The sequence below is a fragment of the Abrus precatorius genome, unplaced genomic scaffold (genome assembly GCF_003935025.1).
Source record: "Abrus precatorius isolate BTA unplaced genomic scaffold, Abrus_2018 Scaffold8, whole genome shotgun sequence".
Classification (NCBI taxonomy): Eukaryota; Viridiplantae; Streptophyta; class Magnoliopsida; order Fabales; family Fabaceae; genus Abrus; species Abrus precatorius.
The window spans coordinates 12,011,445-12,024,411 of NW_020874428.1; the positions used below are offsets into that span (position 1 = coordinate 12,011,445).

General features: G+C 37.5%; 1 protein-coding gene and 1 non-coding gene across 2 annotated transcripts; one reads left to right on the forward strand and one right to left on the reverse strand.

Moving 5' to 3' along the window:
• Positions 1-1,545: 1,545 nt before the first annotated feature.
• On the forward strand, positions 1,546-2,073 carry LOC113874227. Its single transcript, XM_027512456.1, has one exon. It carries the CDS (start codon positions 1,546-1,548, stop codon positions 2,071-2,073), a length of 528 nt encoding a protein of 175 aa, XP_027368257.1.
• Positions 2,074-7,115: 5,042 nt separating this feature from the next.
• On the reverse strand, positions 7,116-7,222 carry LOC113848711. The gene has a single exon (XR_003501972.1). It is a non-coding gene; the product is annotated as a small nucleolar RNA R71 (small nucleolar RNA).
• Between the last annotated feature and the right edge of the window lie 5,745 nt (positions 7,223-12,967).

Below are 12,967 nucleotides of genomic sequence, written 5' to 3' on the forward strand. Positions count from 1 at the left end.
ATTTTAGCCTATGAACCATATTTTGAACGGTTGGATATGCTACTACACGAAGTTTTTATATGATTTTGTTAGATCTTTTGAATAAAAGCCATTTTCTAAGCTATAACCACTATTAATTGATTTAAAATGTTAAGATTTTGACTGATCTATCATAAACTTATTTTAGCTAAGATGTTACGACAATTTTAGCGGTGCTGCATCATGTTGAGATATATGTTTTGCATCATTATAGAGATGAGTTACATGTTTATATGGGTAGACGTGTAACGGTAAGTTCATGCTGAGCTGCTGTCTATTCTGTCCGGATCCAGATACAGGAATGGGTCGCTCCTGGACCGGCTCAGTTCCTTCTGGATTACTTCAGCTGTAAAACCAGTTGGAAACCATTTTTCATGTCGTGCATTAGTTGAGATGGTAATGCATGGGGCTGTTGCTATGAGTAATATTTTGCTCTATATATACGATTTCATATTTTTTTGTAAGCTCACCCTTGCATTTCTTTCTATGTCGTTATGTGTGTACTACGACGATTGAGTCGAGTAATTTTGCATCAAAGTCTTTTTTCTTTAAATTTTGAGATCTCATGTAGACGGAGCTACGTAGTATAATTTTGTGTAGTTTGAATATTATGAACTAAGTGTAATATTATGTTGTTCTATTGGATATTTGTTGTAAGAAACTTTGTTTATTTTAAATGAGAAGTGAATGTTTATACTTATATTCTCTATTATTTATGTATCTTAAATAAGTATGTGGTGTAGAAACAATATTGTCGATTCCTTATAAAAGGGGTCGTGACATTTTAGTGGTATCAGAGCATGGTCTAAGTAAACCTACGGGATGAGGTTGTTAGGCGTCAACTCTACATATTAGGCATGTGAGTGTTAGCTGTGAATCATATATCATAATTTCTATTCATCAAGTTGTGAGGGAACGAGCTTGATTACCTCGGTTCTCAAACACGACAGATGTAGAAAACTTGTTATATGATACTTGGGTGAGCTATAGGCGAGTTGTACTGCGTGAATAATAGGCTGTTAAGCTAAGTTGTAAATGATTGCTGAGATAAGTGTGTTTACTATGTTGTGTGAATGCTGATATGATGTTATGCTCAGTGCTAAATTGATTAAATTGTTATGATATATTAAATATGAATATATCACTGTAAGCTGAATCTGTGAATATAGCTATGTGGTGGTATTATTGAATGTGTTAAACATTAGTGATCTAAGCTAGACTGTATATTAGGATTGCTAGACCAAGAAGATCTGCTGCAAACCCTCCTCCTCCTGCTGACGTGAACCAAATGGCTCACGCCATAAAGGCCATGGCAGCCACTGTGAGGCAAAGTCTAGATATGATTCAGCTGCAAACCAAGCTGTTGTTGCAGCGCAGGCAGCAGCAGCTACTGCCTCAGCTGCACCTTCTCCTGAATACCAAGGGTTATCAGAGTTCAGGAAGAATGATCCTCTTTAATTCACGGGGGTGGATGGACCAGATGCTGTTGAACTTTGGATCAGGGAGATTGAGAAGATCTTCCTAACCATGGGTTGCGCCGAGGAGAGGAAGGTGTTATATACTACGTATATATTGACAGGGGACGCAAAGATGTGGTGGCACAAAGCTCGTGCTATGCTGGAGGCCCAAGGTGAAGTCATCACTTGGGCTATGTTTAGAAGTAGTTCTCTGGGGAAGTTTTTTGCTTCTCATGTTCATGCTGCCAAAAAGCAGGTGTTTCTAAACTTGGTGCAGGGAAACTCATTAGTTTATGAGTATGCAATACAGTTTGAGCGGCTCTACAAATTTTATTCTCACCTGACCTCGGAGGAGTGGAGATGTCAGAGGTTTTCAGACGGGCTGAGAACTAACATAAAGAGGATTTTGATCCTACTCAGGATCACGGAATTTGCTGACTTGGTAAATCAAGCCACCATTATAGAGAGTCTTAATGCTGAGGATGTTGGTGGAGTTGGGAAGGCTTTATCTAATAGAGCCGCTAGTAGCTATGGTAATGGAGGTAAGGGTGCTAAGAAGGGCCCCTACAGTCGGTCGCTACGCCAACAACAGTCTTGACTATCTCAGTAGAGGGGATCGGCAGCATCAGCCCCGGTGCCAGTAGGGACTGCTACTTCTTCATTTCAGCCTAGAGGAGCAACTTCTTCCACTCCTAGAGCCTTAGTGCCACAGATTGTCAGATGTTTCAGGTGTGGTGAGCCACACTACCTGAGCCAGTGCCCACAGGCTGATGTTAGGGTTTTCTTCTTGTGGCAGTAGCTAGGGCACCTTGCTAAGGACTGTCCTACGCCTAGTGGGACAATTTCCTCTTCTGCTAGCGCCTTGCACGTTGTGAAGTCTAAAGCGGCTAGAGCTCCGACTACAATCAGATCGAGAGCAGAGGGACGTGTATTCACTACTTCTATATCAGAGGCAGCCCAGGCGATGGATCTCGTTCAGGGGAAGCGGTAGTGGCAGGTACTTCTCTTTCTGTATTGTTTGATTCTGGAGCCACGAACTCTTTTATTGCAGACATTTGTGTGAAAAACTTAGGGTTACCAGTGAGCGATCTAGGATGTGAATTGTTAGTATCAACACCTACTCTGAGTTCGATCAAGACTTCGACAATTTGTGTTAGATGTCCCATAGTAATTGAGGGACGAAGGTACAAAGTAAATCTTATTTGTATCTCGATTTCAAGGTTAGATGTAATCCTGGGTATAGATTGGCTAACTACCAATCGTGTGCTAATTGATTATGGCCTAAGGTGTTTAATCTATCCAGAGCAGCAAGGCTATGTTGAATTTATTCCTACTCGCTAAGTAGAAATATCCTTGGGTGAGGAAGTATCTTGTTTTATTTTGTTGGGTGTTATGAATGCAAAAATTGAGCAAAGCCTTCAGTCAATACCAGTAGTACGGGAATTCCCTCAGATCTTCCCAGAGGATATTCCTGGAATACCTCCATGTACAGAGGTGGAGTTTGCTATAGATTTGATTCATAGAGCTGAGCCAGTGTCTGTAGCACCTTATAGAACGACGCCGAAAGAGTTGATGGAGCTTAAGGAGCAGATTGAGGATCTAATGCGAAAACAGATGATTAGGCTGAGTGTATCGCCTTGAGGAGCACCAGTTCTCTTGGTGAAAAAGAAGGACAGAAGTTCTAGATTATGTGTTGATTATCACAAGTTGAATAAGTTAACAATTAAGAATAAGTACCTGTTGTCGATGATTTGATGGACTAGCTGAGAGGTGCTAAGGTATTCTCTAAGATTGATTTGAAGTCTGGGTATCATCAAATCCGAGTGAAGAATGAAGATATTCCTAAGACCGCTTTTCGCACTAGATATAGCCATTATAAGTATATAGGGATGCCCTTTGGAGTCAAATGCTCCAGTTGTGTTTGTGGACTACATGAATCAGATCTTTAGACCTTTTCTGGATCGGTTTGTGGTAGTCTTTATTGACGATATTTTGATTTATTCTAATTCGTCAAAGGAACATGCAGAGCATTTGAGGACTGTACTTAGTGTTTTAAGGGAGAAATAGTTGTATGCTAAATTGTCTAAGTGTGAGTTTTGGCTAGAGGAAGTGAAGTTCCTTGGTCATGTTATTTCAGCTATGGGAATTGCAGTTGATCCTTCCAAAGTTAAAGCGATATTGCAGTGGGAAAAGCCAAAGACAACCACAGAGATTCGTAGTTTTGTGGGCCTAGCAGGTTACTACCAGAGATTTATAGAGGGATTTGCGAAGATAGCTGCACCATTGACACGGTTAACTCGCCGTGATCAACTGATAAGTCTGTAATTAGGCCCTCTTTTACAGCTCAAATATTCACATTTGACCTTTATTTTATTTGGATTTTACACTAATTTATATATTAATTGTGCAGTTTGGTATAAAGAGACCGCAAGTAGATTTTGGGTGCATTCTGGGCCCAAATTAATAGATTAAAGCTTCGCAGTAGTCAACACGCCCAAACCCTTCCAACAAGCACAGGGGTGTTGCGAGCCCATGCACGGTCGTGTGATGAACGAAATATTTTCTCATTTGCAAAAAGATTTGTCGTCAACCTTCATCAAAATATGCAGAAAAATTTATGTAGTATAGGATGCAAGCTTAGGTCGTCTCTCATGAATCATTGGACGAGTGACCAAATATCAAATATATAGTGTGCAATATATTTAGAAAGCAAGTAAAAAAGGGAGGTTTTGTGATTTCAAGTTCAATCAACATAAGCAGAAAATTAAATTGCAATGTTCAATAGATAAAATGTAGTAACCCCTAGTTCATTCATATAAACTCTATCCCTATTCCTCTCAAGATTTAATACTCTTCCTCTCCTCCCAGAATTAGGTTGATTTAACAAGCGAAAATCAACCTTATGTTTTCATATGAATTAAGCAATCCAATGAACTCCAATCTCTCATTCCTTGATTACGCAATCTTAGAATTAAACAAGAATTAAGCAGTTCAAATTTAGAATTTCCTTAAAATAAAATAGGGTTCATTACACAATGCTCCCCTCATTCAACAATTAACTCAATTCAAGAGTTTGGGAGGAAGAAATTCATGGAAGAAAAAGATTTGCATTAACATTCAAAAACCCAAGAATTCAAGAATCCATATGAACTCACTAGAGATTACAAGAAAATTAACCCTCCATGAAGATGGGTCTCACAGTTACAAAGTGAAAGTAAAGAGAAATCAATAACATCAATACAAAAATCAAAGAGAAGTAAGGAGAAAATGGAAATCAAACCCTAGGTTGGACCCTTGGCTGTCACCCAAGGCCACCCTAGGCTCTCCAAGTGTTCCTAAATTGGTAAGCAATCTTAAAGTGTGTAAAAGCTCTCCTCCCTTACCCTAAATGGTAAAAATTAATAAATAGAAAAGTTGATGCCTTCAAAGTAGTTACTCTCGTTCACGATAGTGAACACTCTCGAGCATAGTTTTTACTATCATTTACAAGAGTAAACACACACGAGCATAGTGATTACTATTATTCACAAGAGTAAACACGCGTAGGATCCTGAACTTTGGGGCTCTCTGGAGTGTTTACTATTGTTTCCAAGAGTAAACATGCGCAGGTCTGGGTGCTTCCTTTGGCTCTGGAGTGATCACTACTATTGCTTCTGAAAGTGGTTACTCTGGCCTGCCCTCTGGATCTAGCTTGCTGTAGTGTCCACTATCACTTCTGAAAGTGGTCACTTTCAACTCAAAATTTCTCAAAGGCTAAAAATCCATGTAATGAGTCTAGAAATTCCTGCACAATTATTCAAATGATCAAAATTGAAAATTATATCTATGTAAATCAATGTAAATTAACCAAAAATTAAGAAACCGATGAAATTTGACCAAAATGATGTTTTTATGTTATTTACACTTCATAAGTCTACTTTTTCTATTAAGGAACACTAAAATGACAAATAAAAATCTAATAAAATGTGGATTCATCATCGTGCTTAAGGCCTTGCACGGCCGTGCTCATCTGCGAGAAACCCAATTATGAAAAATCTTTAGGGTTTTCAAAACCTATTAAAAGGAAGACCTAAGGCATCATTAAGGGAATTGTTTTTACATCTTGGCTTTGGCTCTAAAATACATCTGATCTCGTCTCTCTTGCACGGGATCCTTGGCACAAGCTTGGCGAGACTAGGAGCTTCGAGCGATCGTACTTGAAGACCGGGAACACATCTCACACTCTAGTTTGCTATTTCTTTTTATTATGGCTTTGTTTATGATTTTTTTAGTTCTTTTCTTTAGCATGAGTAACTAAGTCCATAGCTAGGGCTATGGGAACTTGTTCATGAATATACGGAATTTTGATATTTGAATTTAAATTTGATTTCCATTTTGTGATTAGATTTTATCCTATTGCGTTTCTTTCTTAATCCTAATTAATTATATCGTCAGGCGACCGTACCTCGGTTAATTAATAGAGTTATAGGGTAAAACGAGATAAAGGATTAGGTGGACTAAACCAATCTTTCTCTTCTAATCGTTATTAAATTAACAAGTTCATAGGTTCCTCAAGCTTTCTCAAATTGATGTCTTGCATGACCATTGGGGATATTAATTTAGAGAAAAGAATATTAATATTGCATGACCATTGGGTCTTAATAGTATTTGTATGAATGATTGGTAATCACAAGGAAATTAGATTTAGAGTTAAACAAAAGAATAACATAAAGGATTGAATGAGAAAACCCATATGCCCTAGGTTCCTCTCCAATAAGTTTAACCAAGACGTGCATTTGTATTCCTTACTCTTAGTTCTTAGTTTTATAATTGATTTTATAAATTCTTGTTTCTAATTAATCTCGTATCTTTGAAGCTTAAACAATTGAATTAAGAAATTCTTAGTAATTGGAAAACAATCCTTGTGGGACGATATTTCGGGAACTTAATTGAAGAACCCTGTATTACTTCTCGAGGGGTACACTTGTCCTCCGAACAAGTTTTTGGCGCCGTTGCCAGGGATTGCTTTTTCAATATTTAGAAAATCTCAAGTTTAATTGATTTGAGCAATTTGTGTTTTATTTTAATTTTGTTTTGTTTATTGTTAAATTTTTCTTTTATATTTTATAATTTTCGTTTTTATTTTATTTTAATTTTTTTTTTAGTTTACAATTTCTTTTAATGTATGTTCACTCGTTCTAAGTGCTCTACAGCTTGTTTATTTGATTCAGAGATTGAAAGAACAGTTTGTAGATAAAGAAAAGAAGTGAGAGAGCCAAGAATGGCAGAAGGAAGGAGATCAATTCAAGATTACATGACACCCACTGTTAGAGGCACCCCTGGAAGCATCGCAGCTCCTAATGTGGAAGCCAATAATTTTGAGTTGAAACCAGCACTCATAACCATGGTTCAGAATTCCATACAGTTTGGGGGCATGCCTAACGAACTCCCCAATCTACATCTAACAAAGTTCCTCCGATTGACGGACACCATAAAGTACAATGGAGTTTCCAACGATGCTATTCGACTCTGTTTTTCCCGTTCTCGATATTTGAAAAGGTGAATGCTTGGTTCGCCTCACTCCCAGCCAACTCCATCACAACTTGGGAAGACCTCACTCAAAAATTCTTGAGGAAATACTTTCCTCCATCAAGGTCCTTAAAACTCATGACGGAGATATGTTGCTTCCAACAATATGAAGCAGAATCCTTGTTCGAGGCATGGGAGCGGTTTGGAGAGCTTTTAAGGATATGTCCTCATCATGATTTCCCAACATGGAGACAAGTGCAAATCTTTTACAGTGGCTTATCAATTTTCACCAGGGTTACAATTGATGTTGCAGCAAGAGGGTCCCTCATAAGAAAAGATCCAGATGATGCATACAAGCTGATAGATGATATGGCATCTTCTAGCTATCAGTGGCACACTGCTGACTCTTATGACATCAAGAGGAAAGAGACTGCCCCAGTTTACCAAGCAGAGAGCAGCAGCCCACTAATGAACTAATGGCAGCCCTTGCAAAGCAACTAGAATCTTTAATGAAGGCTCAAGACTAACTTGTAAGAGCTCCTGCAAGCCTAGAATTTAAGCAAGAGGAGGCAAATTTTATGGGCAATCACAGTTCAGGCTGGAGGAGTAATCCTCCTAACTCTTGGGGGAATGGCTTTTGAAGTCAAAATTCAAGTGTTTATCGCCCTCCTCATGTGCAAAGTCAAGGAGCAAGACCTAAAGGAAAAGAAGCTCCTAGATCTCAGTCCAACTTTCAAGAATAGATAATGCAATATGTGCATTACTCTGATAAGAGGATGACAGAGCTTGAATCCAAGTTGGACCAACATATTGAAAGAACTGATAAGAGGTTCATAGAGGTCAAATATGAAATACAAGCCAGCTCCTCTAAGATGAGTGTACAATTGGAGCAAATTACGAATCTTCTGAGTCAAAGAGTGATAGGAACACTACCATCTCAACCTGAGCCTAATCCAAGGGAGCAATGCAATGTCATCACTCTTAGAAGTGGAAAGAAATTACAAGAATCGCAAAACAGAGGCACATGCACGCCCATGCTTATAGAGAAGCACGCCCATGCTGATTCTACATGCATACCCGTGCTTACTGATGAGCACCCCCTGCTACAACAGAAACACGACCATGCTTATACAAGCACGCCCATAATAGTGATCAAAGCACGGCCATGCATAACTATGAGCAAGAATGTGCTTCAAGCGAGGAGCCTAAAAAAGAAAAGAAGGAAGAGCCTCTTGTTCAACCAAGGCCATATGAGCCTAAGATACCTTTCCCACAGTGGCTGCAAGGTCACCCTCCTTATGATGAAGAGTTCCACAAGTTCTTAGACTTATTGGGCAAAGTGCACATCAATATGCCTTTCATTGATACCATCTCCAAAATTCCCAAATATGTTAAATATTTAAAGGAGATTTTGACCAATAAAAGAAAGTTGAGAGCATATGAAACTGTGAAGCTCACCCAAGAGTGCTTAGCTATAGTCCTTAAAAAGCTTCCACCTAAGCTTAATGACCCAGGGAGTTTTACTATTCCTTGCACAATTAGAAAAACTCATATTGATAAGGCTTTATGTGATTTAGGAGAAAGTATTAATCTTATGCCTTATTCTATTTTCAGGAAGCTTAGAATGCATAAACCTAAGCCAACCTCCATGTCACTTCAGCTGGCAGATAGGTCGATCATATACCCCAAAGGCATAATGGAGAACGTACTGGTAAAAGTTGAGGAGTTTATATTTCCTGCTAACTTTGTGGTACTTGACATGGAGGAAGATGATGATGCCCCCATCATACTAGGAAGACCATTCTTGCCCACTACTAGGGCCATCATAGATGTACAAGAAGGAAAGCTCACATGAGGCTAGATGATGAGGAAGTTGTATTTCAAGTTTTCAATTCTTTCAAGTACCCTTCTAGCCAAGAGTCCTGTCACTTTGTGAGCAATGTGGATGTTGCTTCTCCTCCAATTTATGTGAAACATAGAACCACAAGAAGAAGGCCAAGGAGGAAGCAACCTAAGAAGAAGAAAAGATAAAAGATTAAACCATCCATTAATAAGCCTCCTAATTTAGAGCTTAAATTTTCTTCTCTTTATTCTAATATCCATCTTATGAATAATTTTTCTGATGTAATAGGTGTTGAGGAGGCAAAGCTACTGGGGATATAATTGCATAGCAAGCAAGTCACCTCTGAGAGTCACACCTTCTTCCCACCATGATTTAACAGGAACGTCAGGCTTGTGACGTTAAACAAGCGCTCCCAAGAGGCAACCTATGTCTTTTATTTTATTTAAATTTTATATCTTTTTGTTTATTTTAATTTTTCTATTATTATTTTATTTTTAGAATAAAGAATAAGCATATTGAAAGATTGGAAGAACGGAGTTGATCATTCTCGCACACACTTTTGAGCTCTGATATGAAAGCACGCTCGTGCTTATCCCATACACGGCCGTGCATTCAGTCGCAATTGTGAGAGAAACTTTACAACATAAGCATGGGTGTGCTTAAGATTTCAGCATGGTCGTGCTCCTTCACCCGAATCCGTCGCGCCAAGAATCATCAGGGAACCTCTTTCCTTGTTATTTAATTGCCTTCTTTGAATGCTTTTAATTTGATTGTTTTCAAACATTGAGGACAATGTTTTGCTTTAAGTATGGGGGAGCAGTTCCTGATTATATAATTATTATTACATGTTCTTGAGTAAAGTGTCTATGCTATTTTCTTTTTATGATAATTTAAAACTTTTTTCCTCATGGAACCCAAGTTTTCCAGATAGAAAAGCATGTTGAGTGATTATTATTAGCATTATACTTTCATTTGAAAACTAATAATTAGCTAAGTTCCTTACTTTTATGCTCTACATTAAACTTTAACCCACAGATGTGAGTTTTGAGCCATAAAGGGGATTTCTATCTTAATTTAATTAATTGTACCACTTTCCTCATTGTTTTGTGTGATTATCTCCTCAGGATTTGTGCTCTAGAACTTTACTTGGAACCGACTTAAGACTTCTCTTTTTAATTAAATGTTTTTAATATGATTGAGGCATAATAGGATTTTTATTCTTGGCCTTCAGCATGTTTGAGATACCACTAGTTGCCCACTTTGAGCTTTATTGATTTTCTTGGTCCCTTGCATTAAATTTATAAAATATTTTAATGATCTTGAGTTTATGAATGGAGTAATTGAGTTGTTGAATTGTTTGATTAATTCTCCTATATATCTCTTATGTGCAAAAAGAAAGAAAGAAAGTATGGAAAAGAAAATGAAAAAGAAAAAAAATAGAAAAAAGGGTATATATGACTGAAAGGAGAGAAGAGTAAAGATATTGTTCATATATAAATTATTCTAAGAGCTTCATTTGTAAACTTAGGGGATGTTTGCAATTGTTATAATTTATTACCCCTTTGTATATTCTTTTTCTTTCATTTATCTCATCTCAATTATTATAACCCCTTGGCCACATTATAACCTGAAAAAGACCTCATGATTTTTACTTGTATTTAATTGATTTTGTAGAGAGTCGGTTTATAGTCAAGCCTATGGTAGTACACTCTTCTTTAGGAGAATTGAGTGATATCTTATTTTGTCCCTTAGTGAGAGAGGAAAGTAGAGTACCTCAGTTTGATGTTCAAGTGAAAACTATGGAAATATAAGATTCTAATTAGGAATCCATTTGATTGCTTATGCTCATTGATATTACTCTTGTTGCTCTCTTTATCTCCTTCATCTCGAGTTCCTTGTGTGGTATTATGTTTTAAGTTATTATGTTATTCTCTTAACCAACACTTTGCTTAAGGACATGCAAACAGATAAGCATGGGAGAGTTGATAAGTCTGTAATTAGGCCCTCTTTTACGGTCCAAATATTCACATTTAACCTTTATTTTATTTGGATTTTAGACTAATTTATATATTAATTGTGCAATTTGGTATAAAGAGACCGCAAGTGGATTTTGGGTGCATTTTGAGCCCAAATTAATGGAAGACTAGAGCTTCGCAACAGTCAGCACGCCCAAACCCTTCCAACAAGCACGGGAGTGCTGCGAGCCCACAGTCGTTCTTAAGGCCTTGCACGGCCATGCTCATCTGCCGGAAGCCCAATTATGAAGAATCTTTAGGGTTTTCAAACCCTATTAAAAGGAAGACCTAAGGCACCATTAAGGGAATCATTTTTACATCTTGGCTTTGGCTCTAAAATACATCTAATCTTGTCTCTCTTGCACAGGATCCTTGGCACATGCTTGGTGAGACTTGGAGCTTCAAGCGATCATACTTGAAGACTGGGAACACATCTCACACTCTAGTTTGCTATTTCTTTTGATTATGGCTTTGTTTACGATTTTTTTAGTTCTTTTCTTTAGCATGAGTAACTAAGTCCATAGCTAGGCTATAGGAACTATTGTTCATGAATTTATGGAATTTTAATATTTGAATTTAAATTTGATTTCTATTTTGTGATTAGATTTTATCTTATTGCGTTTCTTTCTTAATCTTAATTAATTATATCGTCAAGCGACTGTACCTCAGTTAATTAATAGATCTATAGGGTAAAACGAGACAAAGGATTAGGTGGACTAAACCAATCTTTCTCTTCTAATCGTTATTAAATTAACAAGTTCATAGGTTCCTCAAGCTTTCTCAAATTGATGTCTTGCATGACCATTGGGGATATTAATTGAGAGAAAAGAATATTAATATTGCATGACCAGTGGGTATTAATAGTATTTGTATGAATGATTGGTAATCACAAGGAAATCGGATTTAGAGTTAAACAGAAGAATAACATAAAGGATTGAATGAGAAAACCCATATGCCCTAGGTTCCTCTCTGATAAGTTTAACCAAGATATGTATTTGTATTCCTTGCTCTTAGTTCTTAGTTTTATAATTAATTTTTATAAATTCTTAGTTTTAATTAATCTCGTATCTTTGAAGCTTAAACAATTGAATTAGAAAATTCTTAGTAATTGGAAAACAATCCTTGTGGGACGATATTTCAGGAACTTAATTTAAGAATCCTGTATTACTTCTTAATCGGTACACTTGCCCTCCGAACATCAACCCTTTGTATGGACTGAGGAATGTGAACAAAGCTTCAATGAGTTGAAGCAGAGACTAACTTCGTCGCCGGTGTTGATTATCCCTGATACTAGTCGACCGTTTGAGGTGTACTGTGATGCTTGCCATCAGGGATTAGGATGTGTGTTGATGCAAGATAAGAGAGTGGTAGCTTATGCATCTTGCCAATTGCGAACTCATGAGCGAAACTACCCGATCCATGACCTTGAGTTAGCTGTTGTAGTCCTTGCTCTGAAGGTGTAGCGACAGTATCTTTATGGAGCTCAGTTTGATATGTATAGTGATCACAAGAGTCTGAAGTATTTGTTTGATCAGCAAGAGTTAAATATAAGGCAGAGGCATTGGGTAGAATTCCTTAAGGATTATGATTTCCAGCTCCAATATCATCCAGGAAAAGCTAACGTGGTGGTTGATGCATTAAGTAGGAATGTGGTTCAGGCATTCTCCTTAAGAGTTAGTGAAACTCTTTTGATAGAACAATTTCGAGACCTGAACTTACATGTGGGCTTAACACCTGAAAAGATTAGTTGCAGCCAAATTGTGGTAACTAATAATTTCTTACAAGAAATTAAAGATAAACAATTGTGGGATCTGATGTTATGTCGGATTGTATTTCTCTTGGGGACAAATAAGACAAAGGGTTTTAGTAAAGGTGCTGATGGTATTCTCAGATGCCAAGGTCGAGTTTGTGTTCCTAGAGATGCTGAATCAAAGAGAGTTATTCTAGAAGAAGAATATAAGGGTAGTCTCAACATTCATCCTGGTGTTACCAAGATGTATCAAGATTTAAAGTAGATATTTTGGTGGCCAGGCATGAAGCGAGAGATAGTTGAGTTTGTTAAAGCTTATTTGACTTGCCAGAAGGCAAAGGCAGAACACCAAAGCCCTCCACGAGAGTTGCAGACG

Coding starts and splice junctions, on each gene's coding strand:
- LOC113874227 (XM_027512456.1), top strand. CDS start 1,546: ATGGGTTGCGCCGAGGAGAGGAAGGTGTTATATACTACGTATATATTG.